At 39.5% G+C, this 19,430-nt stretch overlaps 2 protein-coding genes across 2 annotated transcripts in view; both read right to left on the bottom strand.

The window, feature by feature from the left end:
* tnnt3a (troponin T type 3a (skeletal, fast)) overlaps positions 1-19,430 on the bottom strand; it is a 209,615-nt gene that overhangs the window by 35,812 nt on the left and 154,373 nt on the right. The gene's annotated exons all lie outside the window — the stretch shown is intronic.
* The window catches only part of lsp1a (lymphocyte specific protein 1 a), a 95,103-nt gene that overhangs the window by 15,575 nt on the left and 60,098 nt on the right, over positions 1-19,430 (bottom strand). The window contains exons 8-12 of the mRNA XM_075469258.1: positions 9,846-9,927; positions 6,570-6,707; positions 4,615-4,713; positions 4,214-4,300; positions 3,703-3,808 (exon numbers count right to left, since the gene is read on the bottom strand). Coding sequence (XP_075325373.1) covers positions 3,703-3,808; positions 4,214-4,300; positions 4,615-4,713; positions 6,570-6,707; positions 9,846-9,927 — 512 coding nt within the window. The remainder of the gene's footprint in view (positions 1-3,702; positions 3,809-4,213; positions 4,301-4,614; positions 4,714-6,569; positions 6,708-9,845; positions 9,928-19,430) is intronic.

Raw genomic sequence — 19,430 nt, 5'->3', positions numbered from 1 at the left:
ATATTCTCTGAACATATCACAGATGTATTTTGGGCCTAAACCATTCTGGGATTTGTAAACCATCAGCAGGCTTTTAAAATCTATTCTGTGACTGACTGGAAGCCAGAGTAAAGATTTTAAAGCTGCTGTGATGTGTTCAGATCTCTTAGTCCGGGTTTAAACTCCAGCAGCAGCGTTCTGGATGAGCTGCAGATGTTTAATGCTCTTTTTGGGAAGTCCAGTTAAAAGAGCATTACAGAAATGGAGTCTACTGGAGATGAATGCATGGATGAGTTTCTCCTGGTCTGTTTGGGAGAGGAAACCTTTAATTCTGTTGATGTTTCTGAGGTGGTAAAAAGCTGCCTTGGTGACAGCTTTGATGTGGCTGCTGAAAGTCAGTTCTGAGTCTATCAACACTCCGAGGTTACCAACTTGGTCAGTGATTGTAAGGTCCCGAGTCTCAAGATATTTACCAACGCTGACCCTCTTTTTATCCTTTTTTTATCAGAACTATAAAATTTCAAAACAAATGGGAAAAAATAACAGATAAGTATTACATGTTATGTGGTGGTACAGAGTCAGACCGTCTCAACTATAGACACAGGTTGTGTTCGAAACCGCCTACTACATACTACATACTTGCAAACAGCATACTGATCGATCAGACAGTATGCAGAGCGTTTACCCACAATGCATTTCACTCCTGCCCGAGCCGAAATCAGCCGGCCTGAAGCTGATTTCACTTAAGCTCTAAACTCTGTAAACTTTAGCAACATTTGAAACATTTTCAGGTGAGAAAGTAGTCGTTTAGATCCCCAACGTGTTGAAAATCTGACAAAATACCGGTTATTTACAATTTTGTTCCCACGAATTCGGAGCTACTAAAGCTAGCCGCAGTGAGCAACGCACTTCCGGTTATTTTCACAAAATAAAATACCCGTTGCCTTTTATCATAGGGAAAGCCATTACGATACAATTGGTGCTTTTGTTTTGAAAACAGGAAGTGAACCTACCCTCGTTGTAGCTAGTTTGAAACTGCCGTTTTGACAGGAAATGATGATCGGCGACGTCACGTTACGTTGCATCTTGGGTAGTTTGAGTATGAGTAGTAACCTCATGATGCATGCTCAACGTTTCGGCGAATCTAGTATGCATCTAGTATACATCCGGGAACTTAAAAAAAGTTAAAGTTAGTAGGAGTAGTGGGAGAAGTAGGCGGTTTCGAACACAGCCATAATATGCGTAGACGCCTCATAGACTGATGCTGCCTATTGGAGCTGACGTATCAGCGCGGCCGCCATCTTGGATGGGTCTCCAATGCCCCCACATTACATTTATTTCGACTGAGGAAGGTGTATATCCCCAACTACAATAATCATAACTCCCAGAATCTTTATGTCTAAGGTCTCAACTCCACACAGAAACATGCGGCATGACGTCACTTTGCTGCCGTAAAGCGAAGCAGAACACGGCAGCAGCTTGAAGCTGGGGGCCGAATGTCCACGGTGTGGGGGTATTTTTAAGGGGATGACAAAAACGTTGCGATTGCAAACTGTGAGATATGCAAACTTGTGATTTCAAAAGGTGGCGACGAGGACATGGCTAACATATTTGATGAGAACAGGAACAGGCTCAAACCTGACAAGGTTGTTTTCATCAAGAAAAACGTACATTTCCTTCTGTGAAGCCAGAGGAGGAGAGGAAGAATTAGGAGTGCAGTTCCCAAAAGCACATTACTGGCCTTACTTTATAACACTGTGGCACTTTTATTTGCTTATTTCTTTCCATGCCTGCCAGGTATTTCAGGTTGAGCTGCTGCTCGTTTTTACATTAGACATTGTTGCACTAAACTACAATGTGAAGAATTTTTTATTACTTGATTACTTTTGTTGTTCAAGCTACCTCACAGAAGTGCTCTGTTTATAAGTGTTAAATGATAAAAGAAGTGAAGAAAATAAAAAATCAGGGACATCCTGGATCTGTTTCTTCGCCGTTCTTCATTTTTTTAATGTACTCTAGAAGTATCGGATCGGGACTCGGTATCGGCAGATACTCAAAATCAAATGACTCGGACTCGGAGGGCAAAAAAACCTGATCGGGACATCCCTAATTAGATTCTTTAATTTTGCCAAGGGTAACTGATGACCATAAATCATCTCTGCAATTTCAAAGCTGAAGACAAATAAGGCACTAGGCACAGATGGATACACGTCGGAGTTTTACAAAATGCTTGGGGAATCATTGATCCCCCTGCTAAAAAATACATTTAACTGGGTGCTAAAGAAGGGAGAAATCCCAAACTCCTGGAGGGAAGCCTTCATTTCGGTTATCCCCAAAGAAAGAAAAGACAAATTGGAATGTTCTAATTATAGACCAGTGAGTGTTCTTAACCAAGACTACAGACTTTTTACCGCCATCGTAGCCAGGCGTTTAGAAACAAATCTGCCAGATATAATTCATCAAGACCAGACTGAATTTATAAAACATAGACAGACACAGGACAATATTCGGCGCACATTACATGTAATACAAAACATAACCGAAAAAAGATTTGAAGCAATAATAGTGGGATTGGATGCAGAAAGGTGGGATTTTCTGTACATGGTGCTAGAACAATTTGGATTTCATGAAATGTTTGTCAAAACTATTCAATCTTTTCACATCCATACAAGCTATAAGAAATGATAAAAAAAACAAACAACTGAAAAAACATCTTAATGAGGAGCTAAATCCATGGTTGGGTTTATCCCTTAATATTTTTTTCGAGATTATATCAAAGAATAGCCTTACAGAGCAGAGTAGGTTACTGCACATGATTCAGATTTAACACCTAATACATTAGATGGGAGCTTCAGTAGATGGGGCAGGGCATCAACAATATTGTGGGAGCTTTTTAAGAAGAAGACAAAATAAAGGTTTTCAAAAATGTACTGGCATTCTGTGTCCAATTATACAAGCCTTAAAGGACAAGAGCGTTTTTTTGACATTGGGCCCTTGATTTCACATTATAACATGATGTTCTACTCACCCCTGCTTGTTGTTGAACATTTGGAGCTGTTCCGAAGATATTCGAGAGGCGTCTGGCTGCTCTCTTGAGATATTCGGCCATGAAACGGTTTCCTATGGGCAATGTTATACAGGCACAAACTATGCTGTTTATAATTTATTTATTACTGTACACTAGCACTGATAACGTGGAGGTGCGTCGCTTACTTAAAAAAATCCGGGTTACTGTAATTTTGATTTTTTTGTCGTAAAGTGGGCGTTACTGACGTCATCGTCGTGCTACTGCCACAGACAGCCCACAGACCTGCTGCCTATTTATTCATTCGGCTAAAATTCAAAATTACAGTAACCCGGATTTTTTTAAGTAAGGGACGCACCTCCACGTTATCAGTGCTAGTGTACAGTAATTAATAAATTATAAACAGCATAGTTTGTGCCTGTATAAGCTTGCCCATAGGAAACCGTTTCATGGCCGAATATCTCAAGAGAGCAGCCAGACGCCTCTCGAATATCTTCGGAACAGCTCCAAATGTTCAACAACAAGCAGGGGTGAGTAGAACATCATGTTATAATGTGAAATCAAGGGCCCAATGTCAAAAAAACGCTCTTGTCCTTTAATTAGAATGTATCACACAATGTCAGAGAAACTAAATTAATTTTTTTCCCCTTAAATCTGTCATAGAGTGTTTTCTTTCTACTTCCTGTTAGTGGTCCTACCAGATTTTCTGTTGAATTCTCCTCTCTCCTGGTCATCCACAGAAATCTTCTCATATTTGCCATGACCGGTGACAACAAATTTGTACTTTTTACTGGCTGTTGAACCCTAAGGAGAGATGAAACATGTATCCGTGTGAAACCTATTTTTACTTTTGGTTCTCAGATGTATTCAGACTTTTTATTAGCACATAAAAACTAAAAAACTTAAAGACATCAATGAAAATCAACGGAGTGATAAGGCCTATTAAGGAAGCCTAAAGTGAAGGAATTCATAGGTATTCAAATTATTCAGGAACTTTATGTTGGCATTTACCTTAGCATGTAACATTTTGAACAGAAATATTTAGTTTATTGAGCTTATTATTACCAAAACATTTAATGCCAAAAGTCTCTCAAACGTTAGAATTTGTTTTATCCTATTCTCATTCTTAATCATGCTCGAAAGGTTTGGTAAAAAAAAACACATTTGATACAGAACATAATAATCAAATCTGTATAGGTGAACAAAAACCTTCACTCTCTGTTCTGGCTTCCCTGACGCGTCTCCAACGATCTCCCACATGTTCTTCTTCTGCATCACATCTCCAGGCTTAACATCCTAATAAGTCAATCAAGAATCAGACAAACAGGTTGGTATTCTAAAATGAGCAAACGCTTCACTGAAATACTGGACACATTAATACACTCAGACACTTCTTATTTTAGAGAAGCCATTTCTCATCTAAAAACTACTTTGTCAGGAACAGAATTGTGTTTCTAGTGGAATAAACATAGAGAAATTTGTCAGTGGTATAACAGAGAGAAAAAAATGCTCTCAGTTGTATTTTCTTATTGCACAGAAGGAAACACACAGCAAACAGAGGATATTAGATTATTGTCTGAGCTGAGGAATATGTTATATTTGTGACTTACGGTGGGTCTGAATTGCAGTTGTCTGTTGCTGCCATCTGAGGGACCTTTCACAAACTGAGTGATCAGGTTAGCCACTCCCACCTTCAGGTTCTCGGTGTCCTGATTGATTAAGCACAGAATGCACAAGATGGTTGCATGTAAAGTGTTCTGAACACAGATGCTCCTACTGCATCAACCTGCTTCACTTCCATGTAAATATTAAGCTGACCTTAAGATCACATAGTAGTACAGATAATGGAATTGTCATTCTTAGCCAGGTGGTTGTGAAAATGCCCTCGTTCAAGAAGATCTGAATAACACTGACAAACCCACTTTTACTGTTGGAGGGGTGATAATAAAATACTACCACATAAATAAGGAAAAATATCTACATAAAATCCATTTAAATCAAGTCAATATCAAAACAACATTATACATAACATTATCATTCCGCATTATGTAATATTATATTGTAGACATATTAAATAATTGAAAATGTAATAATTAAAATGTTGGATTTTTAAAAATATACTAAACTAAAATACAATCCAAACAACATGAAATCATAATCAGTTGATTTTAAAGTAATATTAGATTTAAATAGAAATACTATGTGTTAAATAAAAAACAGTTGTAGTTAAAATCTATAGCTATTTATCAAAACATGATATAACTGAGTGTATAAGATTAAAATGAGTAAATCATATAAATGGAGAGAGTAAGAGAGAAATGTCATGATCATACAATTATAATATATTAGGTGGTTGGTGTGTTAGAGTTCACATTTAGATAAGAAATATCCACAAGAATATTAATCATTATTGTGTTAAAGCATTGACTGTCATTGTTCAAAAGCATCATTGCAGCCTGATTAGGCTGTGTTACAGAATCTGAACCTGAATATGTTTCTTTAGTCAAATCAAGCTGATGTTACAGTGATGCTTTCCATGTCTGATGCTCTTGTCATTCAGATATTTTCGTGCACTGTTGCATAAAACTAAATCTCAGAAAAAAACGTTATCCAACGTTATTATATCAAATCAAATCAAATCAAACTTTATTTATATAGCACTGTTCATACTAAAAAGCACCACAAAGTGCTTTACATAATAAAATCAATAATCAAATCAATTCATGCATAAACTCACACACAACATCACACCGACAACCACATTGCATACTTACCCCCCCCCCCCCAACATGAGCAACGTCAATATCAACAACAATCAACATTAAAATCTGGCTTGACGCTGAAGTGAGGAAACGGTATCTTGGGGATCTGTCCACACCGGGAGCCAGCCCACCAATGACCACAGAGGCCGCCACCACGGGGAACCGCCCAGATCAGGGCAGGCCGGCATCCACACCCCAGCCAGGGCTGCTGTGCAAGATCCCCCAGCCACCCCGAACCAGGGCCATCCCCACAGTAATGACCCCACAGACCGAGTGGGCATAGTCCCCGGTGTGGAAGATCCCCATGAGGAAAAACACTGGATAAATAAGTGTATAATAAGTATATAATAAAATAATAATAATAAAAAAATAATAATAAATATATATATATATATATATATTTTTTTTTTTAAATAATGTATGAATAGATAAAATTAAACTAAAACAAAACAAACCAAACAAACAAAAATAAATAAATAAATAAAATAAAATAGAATAGAATAAAATAAAATAAAAAATATAAATGAATAAATAATAAAGAAATAAATAAAAAAAGCATAGCATCTTTGCAGTCATATGTTAAGTTAGGACCTGTCACTCAGTCATCTTCTCTTTTTAAAACTACAATTACATGCTGTGCCAAAACTAGCTATTCATTAGGTTCAGCTGTCAATCATAACATAAATTTTGATAGTTTTAAAAAGATTTGTACAGGAGCTCAAAGGACTCCACTTATATCATTAATTTAACTTTAAAGTGAAGCACACATCTGAGAGAACCAGGTCTGTGAGCATTTTTCTCACCTTGATTGTAGTTCCCTTGTTTGGACTCTGACTCCAGGCCTCTCCAGCTTCAAACAGGTTTTTCTTAGAGATGACTACTTCTGGTGAGTTGGGCAGGTCAGTCAGTGATGCCTTCACTGCCCGGGGTTCCTGAGAGTTCTGTGTAAAAGAAAAAGAACATGTTTGCTTTCACACATTCCAGAACCACACTTAGTAATCCATCCATCCATTTTCTATACCCGCATAACCCAACTGAAGGTCATGGGGAGGCTGGAGCCTATCCCAGCTGTCATTGGGTGCGAGGCAGGGTACACCCTGAACAGGTCGCCAGTCCATCACAGCTTAATAATTCAATCTTTATCTTTTTTTTTCAATAAGAAACATCAAAAACAATTATAATACAAGACACATAATTCTTGATGTCAATGTTTGTCTTTGTTGATATGTCTGATTCTATTGATTTTGTGTTGTTTTATCTTCATTTTCACAGTTGTCATTTTTCTATTTTTCAATACCAATATCGATTTACAAAAACTCCCATTAAAAGGAAGTTTACATATTATTGTCATTAAAAAAAATTCATATAAACTCTTAATTATGCAATTAATCATTTACACAGACATGAAACCAAAAACTGATTTTTTTTAAAAAACTTCAATATTTTCTGTACTATGTATTTTTAAAAAATGAATGAGAAAAAAGAAAAATTCTGTTCCTTATTGAATGAAGAGTTAAACGTGTTATTTATTCTTTTAAGGGATCCATAATCAAAATATCAGGACTGAGACAAATCAGCTCATAAACTGCCTGGGGGAGAAAGAGAAAGGAGCTTCCAGGAAGCAAAAAAAAGCTAGCTGGGAATGTACCATTATTCTGTCTTGTATTTGACAGACAAGCAGAAACCAACAGGCGAAGCAGTGATGTCATTGCTCAGGTACTGCAGGGGTTCATGACTGCAGTCCAGTAATGTTTCTAACTATATAGACATCGGAGGTTTTACAGTTAGTTTGAATCATAGGCTTCCTCATCTCAAATGTATAACAACATGACAACTCTCCAGAAGAGAAGCCACATTGACGTGGAATGCTAACATCTTGTGATATCCTTTTTGACCAGTCTGCAGAGTAACCAGCTGAGCCATGTATCCGCATAGTGACGCCTAATCCTCAATGCCAAATGAAGAAAACTATGTAAAAAAGGCTTTCACTTGAATATATAAAAGATTTTCACTAGTGTATGTGAAAGGTTTTCACTATAATATATAAAAAGTTAACCGTCAACACCGTGTATGGTGAGGGCGGGGCTCTGCTGACTTCAACTAGGGACGTCGTGAGTCGGTGGGGGGAATACTTCGAGGGCCTCCTCAATCCTACCGACACGCCTTCCGATGAGAAAGCAGAGTTGGGAAGCTCGGACGTGGGGCCTCCCATTTCTGGGGCTGAGGTTGCCGAGGTGGTCAAAAAACTCCTCGGTGGCAAGGCCCCGGGGGTGGATGAGGTCCGTCCTGAGTTCCTCAAAGCTCTGGATGTTGTGGGGCTGTCTTGGTTGACACGCCTCTGCAGCATCGCGTGGACATCGGGGGCAGTGCCTCTGGACTGGCAGATCGGGGTGGTGGTCCCCCTCTTTAAAAAGGGGGACCGGAGGGTGTGTTCCAACTATAGGGGGATCACACTCCTCAGCCTCCCTGGTAAGGTCTTTTCGGGGGTACTAGAGAGGAGGATCCGCCGGATAGTCGAATCTCGGATTCAGGAGGTGCAGTGTGGTTTTCGTCCTGGCCGTGGAACAGTGGACCAGCTCTATACCCTCCGCAGGATCCTGGAGGGAGCATGGGAGTTCGCCCAACCGGTCTACATGTGTTTTGTGGACTTGGAGAAGGCGTTCGACCGTGTCCCTCGGGGACTCTTGTGGGGGGTGCTCCGGGAGTATGGAGTGCCGGACTCCTTGATATGGGCTGTTCGGTCCCTGTATGACCGGTGTCAGAGTTTGGTCCGCATTGCCGGCAGTAAGTCGGACATGTTTCCTGTGAGGGTTGGACTCCGTCAGGGCTGCCCTTTGTCACCGATTCTGTTCATAATTTTTATGGACAGAATTTCTAGGCGCAGCCAGGGCGTTGAGGGGGTCCGGTTTGGCGACCTCAGAATCGGGTCTCTGCTTTTTGCGGACGATGTGGTTCTGTTGGCGTCGTCAGGCCGTGACCTTCAGCTCTCACTGGAGCGGTTCGCAGCCGAGTGTGAAGCGGCGGGGATGACCATCAGCACCTCTAAGTCTGAGACCATGGTCTTCGTCCGGAAAAGGGTGGAATGCTCTCTCCGGGTCGGGAATGAGATCCTTCCCCAAGTGGAGGAGTTCAAGTATCTCGGGGTCTTGTTCACGAGTGAGGGACGAATGGAACAGGAGATTGACAGACGGATCGGTGCGGCGTCTGCAGTGATGCGGGCTCTGCACCGGCCCGTTGTTGTGAAGAAGGAGCTGAGCCAGAAGGCGAAGCTCTCGATTTACCGGTCAATCTATGTTCCTACCCTCACCTATGGTCACGAGCTGTGGGTAGTGACCGAAAGAACGAGACCGCGAATACAAGCGGCCGAAATGAGTTTCCTCCGCAGGGTGTCTGGGCTCTCCCTTAGAGATAGGGTGAGAAGCTCGGTCATCCGGGAGGGGCTCAGAGTAGAACCGCTGCTCCTCTGCATCGAGAGGAGTCAGATGAGGTGGCTCGGGCATCTGGTGAGAATGCCTCCTGGACGCCTCCCCGGTGAGGTGTTCCGGGCCCGTCCCACTGGGAGGAGGCCCCGGGGAAGACCCAGGACACGTTGGAGAGACTATGTTTCTCGGCTGGCCTGGGAACGCCTCGGGGTCCCCCCAGAAGAGCTGGAGGAAGTGACCGGGGACAGGGACGTCTGGGTCTCTTTGCTTAAGCTGCTGCCCCCGCGACCCGATCCCCGGACCAGCGGAAGATAATGGATGGATGGATGGAATGGATGGATATATAAAAAGTTTCCACAAGTTTATATGAAAGGTTTTCACTGGTTTATATGAAAGGTTTTCACTGGTTTATATGAAAGGTTTTCACTGGTTTATATGAAAGGTTTTCACTGGTTTATATGAAAGGTTTTCACTGGTTTATATGAAAGGTTTTCAGTCAATGTGAGTATTCAGATGTATATATGAGAGCATATCATTAGTACGTGTGTAAGGTTTTCAGCATAGTATTTGGGAGAGTTTGACTTCGTATGCTTTCATGTAAACTAATTCTGAATTATGTCCCAGGTGGCTCCCCATATTTCGAGTGTGTCAGCTAACCTCCACGGCGTGGGCATACTGCTCCATCTTGTCATCAATCTTGGACAGAAGAATAAGAGGCTGTGTCTTCTTGAAGCTGTTACTAATTCATCAAAACACAACAAAAAAATTGCAGTCAGTTAGAACTAGAGACACGGATTCAAAATTCAATTAATCACACTTCTTATTGTGACCACCAAGTGTACCTTTTGACTCTGATTGGAACCCCTAATTTTTGCCTGTTCATACACAAGATAAATAACATTGATGTCTTCAGTCTTTTAAAGTAATGTCATTTGGTCATTCGGACCTAACTTTTATGTTAATGCCCTCACTCCTCAATCAGACATGCTTGTTGGAAGTTGTTGAAGGAGCAACTGCAACAAAACTCTGCAAGTCCTTCTACAGTTACAGTTTTCTCAAAACGACATGCAGTTTTGCCATAGAAAATTCCACTAAGCTAACAACCATGAAGTGTTGTGTTAAACAAAACAGCCTTGATTGGGGAGCAGTTAAGGTTAGAGAAAGCAAAAGCTTAAACCATAGCTCAAACATTTCTATTGCTCGTTTGACTCAGATACTGAGTAAAACGGTAGGCGTTCTGATGCTGCAGCTAATTATTGTAGGTAAATGGACTGTACTTGCAAAGCGCTTTTCTAGTCAATCTGACCGCTCAAAGCACTTTTACACATCCACCCATTCACTCACACACAGTGCTTTTTTGTTCCAATCATTCACACATATTCATACACCAATGAACGCATCAGTAGGCAAAGTGGGGTTCAGCGTTTTGCCCAAAGGACACATGTGGCCCGGAGAAGCCTGGAGTCAAACCACCAACCTTCTGAATGGCAGGCAAGTGCAACAGTCATCCATAGGTAAAGCTATGGAGGAAGACAGTTTGGAAAGCACTGTCATTTGATTACGCTGCTCAAGTCAAACTAACTAATCTACTATCTTTGTCTGTTATGTGAATTCAAATTTGTGCCTGCTTTAATGTGATACATATATATAAGTTACGTAACATCAACATGTAATCAGACTTCCATGTCAAAATTTTAAAGTCAAGCACCAGGAGGGGTCATTCACTCAGGACACATAGATGGTCAGTTGCTAATAGATCATTGAAAAGCAGTGTCTAAGTCAAGTATAGCAGTTTTTCACCTTATTTACATGATATTTAGAGGACAACAATTGGACCTAAGAACAATTTTAATTCATTTAGATAGCAGAGATAATAAATAATGTAAAGTCATTCAAAAGCTACAAATTCAACTTTTTAATTTATTTGACACAGGTCCGTGTTCTTCCAAATTTCCTCAAACTCCAAAATAAACTTCTCTCATTTTCACAACAATGTTTACATCTGAGGATATAGAAACAGATGGAAAAAAAAACAACTCTTGAGATTGAACATTGTTACCTGTTGATCTCAAACTTATGGCAAACAGTTTTCTCATTTAACCTTTGTGCGGTCGTAACATTGTGTTTACTCCCCTTGTCCTATGGGGCAAAAATGAGCCGCCCTACCAAAGCCCCAAAATAAAGCAGCTTAATTGAATTTTAAATCCAAAATCTATTTTGTATGATGAAACCACCTGTTATTTATCTATTCAACTCAATTCAATACATTTTTTATCATGTATTTTTTGTTACACAATACAAAAAGACAATCACCAGTTTTCAGGATTACACTTTTTTTTTTAACCACAAACCAACTATCATAACAGTTTTCTTTTACATAATAAAGGTTTATTATTGCTATTATATAAATGTGAAGTAAGTACTTCTGAATTCTGAAAATTATGTCAACTTTGCCAGTCATGTGACTGGTCTTTCCATTTCAAATATCCACTCTTTTCTTTTTTACATCTAGAACGACTATTTTTGGATCTCTGGAATTGAAGACCAATTGTCACTAGTCACGTTTCAGCTTAGATATCCAAAAGTCATTCCATGTATTTATAATGTCATTTTGACTACATGAGACATACTGACAATAAAAAAATCTTTTATAAATGTGCATCATCCTTACAACTGGTTAAAAGTTAGAAAAATTAAGATACATTTATCTCCAATTAGAATTTTAAGAAAATTGGCTAACACTGTCGCCTCACGGCAGAAAGGTTCCCTGTTTGAATCTTGACCGTTTTTTTTTCAGAGTTTCCATTTTCTCCCTGTGCATGTCCCTGTGAGTTATCCAGCTTCCTCCCACAGTCCAAAAAACAAACATACTATTAAGTAGGTCATCAAGAGGAAGTAACTGCCAAATACACATGATTGTCAAGAACGACAGAATTTCTCTTAGTTAAAATATTGACGATGTTAAAATAGCAACTTAAACTTTTAACCCCTTAAAGGGGAACTCCGGGGCATTTGAAGCGCGTTTCCATTGCTAGAGGTTGTCAAATAATGACAGTAGGACACAGAGAGGTGCAAATCGGCGCTCCCTGTGTGGAGATCGCGCTGTTCGCACAGCGTGTCATGCGAGGCTAATACGTGGTGGCTAAGGGGCAACTGCTAACCCTTCCACGTAAAACAACAACTTGCACACAGCAGAAACGTCACACCACTTTATAAACCATCCGACAATAAAGTCACAAGCCTTACCATCAAAACCATATGCATGGTTCTCACATTACTGGCCTGGGGACGTTACAAAACAACTTTATAAACAGCATGTAACTCACCGGCTGGTTGTAGGCTCGCGCATGTGAAAGCCCAAAAGAGTCGATGGACGATAATCCCATACACAAAACAATTATCTTCTCTAGAAAAACTGCGTTCAAGTATTTAAAACATTACAACAATATTACTGGGCATGTATTGTTGTAATGTTTTAAATACTTGAACGCAGTTTTTCTAGAGAAAATAATTGTTTTGTATATGGGATTATCGTCCATCGACTCTTTTGGGCTTTCACATGCGCGAGCCTACAACCAGACCTTTAACGCCTGAATTTATATAGCTGTATGTAAAAAAATGTTTTGTGTGTGTTTTAGCCTTTAAGTAGATGGTAAATAATGCTGAGATTATTAATTTCACTTTTGCACAAAAAATAAATCAAATTTTGGTATGTTGCAAATTTGCAACAACAGGCATCCTGATCAATTTGGAGTCAACGGTTACTCCGGCTACGGTTTGTAGCATATATGCGACAATAGGCGTTAAGGAGTTAAAAGATATTTTTCTTTGGTTTTGTTTTTACAAGTAAAATCACAGTAAGGTATCTTGAAATATAATTTCTACTGGCAACGTCATAGTTAACATTTGTTTTAGCCGTTTTAAATATCTAAACACAACAAAAAGGAGTTCTAATGTTAAATTGGTTTGCCATATACACTCTTGGCTTTTCATACTTGATATTTCAGAGCGTACTTTGTCGTGTGCTGTTGAGAGGGTTGCTAGCTGGAAGGTGTGACATAGTTTTAACTTGTGCAATGAAGTTAAAAGAGTGAAACGTTCCATCTGTCAGTCTGGTTATAAACTAACATATCTGGAGAAATACATAACAATCTGTCAGTGAAAACAAGAAAATCAAAGGTTACCATTTGACCAAAAGCGACATCAGTAAAACTGCTCGGAAAAATGACATACTTGATACAGTTGGGTCAGAATTCATCCTGACCAAAAAACACATTATGAATACAGAAATATAATTTTAATAAAACAAAGATGATTCATTTTTTACAAACTTAATAATACACAAATTCATCTGAAAATAAATAGGAAGACTGATTCACAATGACAATAATCATTAGGTGCCACCTTATGCAACTTAAATTGGCCTCACCTAAAACATTTACTGCTCGGACATGAAGAAGGACTCACAGAGATGTTCTTCCCCACCCTCCAATAACAACAAAACACTCTTATTGTCCAGCTCGATTTACACAAGCACTACTACAAGAGAAGTTAAAGGTTTAGGCATCATTCCTGCTCTGAACATGTTCCTTATACACTTCTTTAAAAAAGAAAGCATCCTCTCAGAGGCACCCCCAGCGGCGTCAATTCAGCCAAAGCTAAGGTATGGCAAGGTCACTATAGTCACATGACTACAGTATCAATAAATCAATAAATATACAATAATCACCACAAAAGTCTGCTATGTAACTGCAAATGCAGTCTCGCTCACATAGCCGCTAACATAACAATGGACTTGTCCAGGGGCGAGGCTAGGGTATTTTTAGTGGTGCCAAGGCACCACCGTGAGATAGCTCGGCACCCCCTGGCTCAGCACATTTTTAAAATATTATATTATGCAAAAACAATTTTTTTTTTGCTCAAGGATGCATTATTTTAGTGACCATTTTATTTATTTTCTAGCATTTGTTTTTGTTTTAACTCTTTACTCCCAAAATAAATGTTGAGTTATCTTCAATATTTGTCTCAGGCTTTCTGTTATCCCTGTCAAGTCACAGTCTATTGAAATGAAGAGGTCAAAATTGAATGTTGTAGGGGAAAACATTACTCAAAGCAAAACTAATACGGCTCCAAAATTCATAAATGTACTAGTTCGCCTCAATTAGTGAGAAATAATGTGCCTCTGTGAGCACTGGGGGCTGGGCACCCCTAAAGACCAGATCCTAAAATCGCCCCTGGACTCCTCTCCGTCTCCCTGTTAGCATTAGCATTAGCATTAGCGGTGGAGGTGCTGAAGTGGACAGCCTCGTTAACAGCCTTCACTGGTCCTCCTTCCTCCGCCGCTGGGGCAACATTGGACCCATCATCACCTGCCCTTTTTTTTGGTGAGAATTAAATCTAAAGTTTTCTGCTTTCTTTTCATATTTTACATTAATTAGCAAACAACAAATCCCGCTAATAACATCAGCTTTGACCTCCAGGCTCCGTCATCTCGTGGGAGGGAGGGGGGGCTGGGAGATACCACATTTCAAAAGGGAAGATGATACTTAGATCAATTGATTGTGTTGTTCAGAATTTCATTTGTAGTTCATTTATATGTATTAAATAATAGAATAATCAATACAAATTGACACAGAGTAATTCCATAAATTAATTTATTTTTTAAAACGAACATTTTCATGGGCACCCCTGCTGTTTTTTTAGAGCTCCTCAGAGCTGATCATTCTCTGCTGCAGACTGCCCGGAGGCGCCACACCTCACCAATCACCAGAGAAAAAACACAGCCGCTTGCATCTGGAGAAAGTTATGCGGAGCAATAATTCACTGCTGAGGAATATGATGCACTGACAAGTGTGGAGAGGTCCTCTCTGACCTTCCCCGTCATATTTATCAGCTAAAGGTTAACCAGCAGCAATAAAGTAAATCTGACTCAGGGAAGATGAACAAGCTGAGAGTTTGCAAGTATTGAAAGGATTCTTCAAGTTTTCAATCTAAATTGTTTGAAGTGAACAATTCATTCATCACACAGTGAATACTAAGTTGTTGTTTTTTTCTTATTCCACACACCTTATAGGAGAAGTTTGGTTTTTCTTAAACCTGGACCTTGTTTCTAGCATAAAATACGTTCATCTACTCACCGATAACAGTTAGTTGAAAGTCGGCGTCTTTCGGACGATATTTAAATTCACGTATATCCATATATACAAACTCCAGTACGAGATTGAATCTCTCGCAGTAACTATTGAGAGCCTGGGTAAACACTGCCTCTTTTCTGGTCCCATTCCCACCGCATCTAACAAACCTGAGCGTTTTAGCCGCCTTTTTAGCCTCCATGAATGGTTGAAATCCTTCTGTATAGCAACAGGCTATGGTTTTATCAGCAACTTTGATACGTTTTGGACAAGACATAACCTGTACAAATCTGATAGCCTGCATCTTAACTCAAAAGGGATCAAGATGCTGACATCTAATTTCATAAACTATATTGCATTTAAAGCTATGGTAGGTAATCCTAGAGAGCTAGCAAGAGAGCTAACAAGATTCGAAAGTGTCCCCTCCTCTAAGCTCCACCCCCCCCTCCCCATTCCGTCAGTGCTTCATCCAAAGCCGGTAGAACCGCATGCGCACACGGAGCAGGGAGCCGACAGAGGGGGGCGTAGGCAGAAAGCAGAGGCATCTGATTGGTTTGTCGTAGGCGCAACAGTCTGACCAATCCGAGATCAGCGGGACGCTGATCTCGGATTGGTCAGCTTTTTCTCAGTCCTGCAGCTGCCACAGAGGTCTGATTATTTTCGTCCCTTTTTCTAAATACATCTTGTATAGATTTCTCTCAGGACAGACGGACCATTTCACCCAGTATTACAAAATGTGTTTCTGAACAGGATTACCAACCATGCCTTTAACTCTGTCTGACTAACAGCTCAGCATGACCCAAGTCAGTCAATTAATCTATCCAGTTTTAATAGCACGGGCCCTGCTGATCCTTGTCCCCCTTCTAATATTTCGTTTGGTACCTACTCCACTTTTGAATACCTAGCTTCTACTCCTCTCAATATTGGCCCCAGTCCTGTCATAAATACAGTTCCAATGGATTCTGCCTCTGCTGTGGCTCGCCTGGGCAATCCATGTGTTTTTAAGGATAGAAAAGGAATTGGGTTAATCCACCTCAATATCAGAAGTATATTGCAAAGAGATAAAATGGATCACCTAAATATTTTAATCGACCAAACAAACACTGATATCCTGGTATTATCAGAAACATGGTTGAAGAGTGAAGTTGATGACTCTGAAGTCAATCTTTTAGACTATAATTTATTTAGAATCGATAGAGCTGGGAGGGGCGGGGGGGTGGCTATTTATGTGAAGTCACATTTTTCTGTCACAGTTCTTTATTCCTTGAGTGAACCTAAGTCTTTTGAATTGATTGCACTCAAGGTATATTATGGCTCCAACAACAACTTCTTTGTAGTAATAGGGGTCTATAGACCTCCGTCAGCTGATTCTAAATCTATAGATCAACTGGCAGAATTGATATCTAGATTCACTAACTCAGAAGTTCTTGTGTTAGGAGATTTTAATATTGACTGGCAAACGAATGCCTCCAACCATCTTAGAGAAGTTTTCTCTGGCCTATTTCTGGATCAACTTATTGATGAACCTACAAGGCCAAACTCAAAAAACCCTTGTAAATCATCTCTTATTGATCTACTTTTTACTAATAAAATTAACAAAATTAGTGCAAGTGGTGTTTTTGATTTAGGGATCAGTGACCACTGTCCTATTGCCTGCATTAGGCATACCAACCTAAAAAAAGCACCGCCTCGCATTGTGGTTAAAAGAAACATGAAACATTTTAATGAACAAGCTTTTTTAAATGATCTCTATGAAAGTGACATTCATCTTACAGCTGAAGTTCCTGATGTTGACTTAGCTCTGCAGTTTTTCTCAAACTCATTTTCTTACATTGTTGATAAGCATGCACCCTTTAAAAAGATCAGAGTAAAATATAGAACAAATCCATGGTTTACCACTGAACTCTCCTCTCTCTTCCAGTCAAGAAATAAAGCTTGGTCATTAGCTAGGAGGACCAAGGATGCCTCTGACTGGGCATGTTTCAGAAAAATCAGGAACAGATGCACTTTATCTGTGAGAAAAGCTAAATCTGACTATTATTTTAATCTTGTCTCTAGCTCTTATTCTAATCCAGCAAAATTCTGGAAGGCTGTTAATTATAAAAACAGTAAATCTGTTACGCCCATGCCTTCTTCCATTAAATTTGATAATTGCCTATTACAGGACAAATCTGACATTTGCTGTGCTCTAAACAAACACTTCTCTTTAGCCAGTCAAATTTTCGATAATAGCAATAGTCATTCCTGTACATCTCAGGCTGGAAATGTCTCTGCAAATGATGTACATATCACCAGAGACAATGATCAGGAATTCAAGATTCAGCCTGTTTCAAAATATACAGTGCTATCTGCTTTACTAGCAATTGATAGTCGCAAAGCAACTGGAGAAGACCACCTAGATCCTTTTTTTCTGCGCACTGCGGCACACATAATAGCAGAGCCATTATTGCACATTTTTAACTTTTCCATGTCCACTGGGGTTGTCCCTTCACTATGGAAATTTGCTCACATCACCCCTCTGCACAAAGGGGGTGATAAGACTGACCCTGATAACTATCGACCAATTTCTAAGCTATCATGTCTCTCAAAAATATTAGAGAAGCTGGTGAATGATCAGCTAAAAGAATTTTTAAATGCTTTTAATATCCTAAGCCCTCTTCAATCAGGCTTTAGGCCTAAGCATAGTACAGTCTCTGCTGTTACTAAAGTAATGGATGATATTGTCACTTCTCTTGACAAGAAAAAACATTGTGCTGCCATGTTCGTAGACTTGTCAAAAGCATTTGACACCGTGGACCATTCTCTGCTCCTGCAAATTTTGCCTGGTATTGGTTTTAGTGCAAGTGCTTGTAGATGGTTTCAGAGCTACCTATCCCACAGACATCATACTGTGAAATTGAGTAACACACAATCTGACCCCCTTTTAATAACTAAGGGGGTCCCGCAAGGCTCAGTTTTAGGCCCGGTACTCTTCACCATCTACATAAATAGCATAGTCCCTCTTCTCTCCAAATGCTCTGTGCATCTTTATGCAGATGATACAATTCTGTATTGTGTTGCAGATTCTGTTCACCTGGCCCTGGAACAATTACAGCAGTCTTTTAATATCCTGCAAAATGCCTTAATTGGTCTTAAGCTTCTGCTCAATGCAAGTAAGACTAAGTGCATGGTTTTCACTCGATCTAAGGATTGTAACAGAAATGATCTGAATATCTCCACTCTACATGGGTCTGTTATTGAAAGAGTTTCACATTATAAGTACCTAGGGATCTGGCTGGATGACAAATTCACATTTAAGAAGCACATTGACTGTCTTGTGACTAAGCTTAGACAAAAGCTATGTTATCTACACAGAAACAAATCTTGCTTTCCAGTTTTCTGTAGAAAAAAGATAATCGAAGCTACAATTTTGTCTTGCATTGATTATGGGGATGTGATCTATAGGCATGCACCACTCTCTAATCTTAAGGCACTCGATACTGTTTATCATTCAGCTCTTCGGTTCATTACTGGAGATCCCTACATTACTCATCATTGTTTGTTGTATGACAAAGTTGGGTGGGCTCCACTTTCTCAAAGAAGGGACATGCATTTATTTATGTTTATTTATAAGGCCCTTACTGACAAGCTTCCACTCTATATATCCTCTCTTTTAGTTAGGTATGCAAATCCATACCAAACCCGTAACAGCAATTTGCTGGAGGTACCGTATGCCCGCACTGAGCTGGGCAAAGCTGCTTTTAGTATCTGTGGACCTTCAGCATGGAACACTATGCAACAAAGGGTGGGTCTTGATACTTTTATGTCTCAAGACCACTTTAAAGAAATGCTCAGAGGTTTTTTATCACATTCATGTACTTGTTTTAATTCATAGTTTGTTTATTTAATACTTTTTTTATATTATATATGTTGTGTATATGTTGCTTTATATATGTCTTATATATGTTTATTTTATATTTTTAGATTGTTATATTTTATATGTTTGTTTTTTACTCGACATCATTGTAAATGAGGGTCAGGCCCTCAATGATTTTTCGAGTTTAAATAAATAAATCAAATCAAATATAGGGGCATCGGCCGATGCCCGCGTTCACTCCTGTTATATGGATAT

The sequence above is a fragment of the Odontesthes bonariensis genome, chromosome 7 (assembly GCF_027942865.1).
Source record: "Odontesthes bonariensis isolate fOdoBon6 chromosome 7, fOdoBon6.hap1, whole genome shotgun sequence".
NCBI lineage: Eukaryota > Metazoa > Chordata > Actinopteri > Atheriniformes > Atherinopsidae > Odontesthes > Odontesthes bonariensis.
This window is presented reverse-complemented; position numbering and strand designations above follow the sequence as displayed.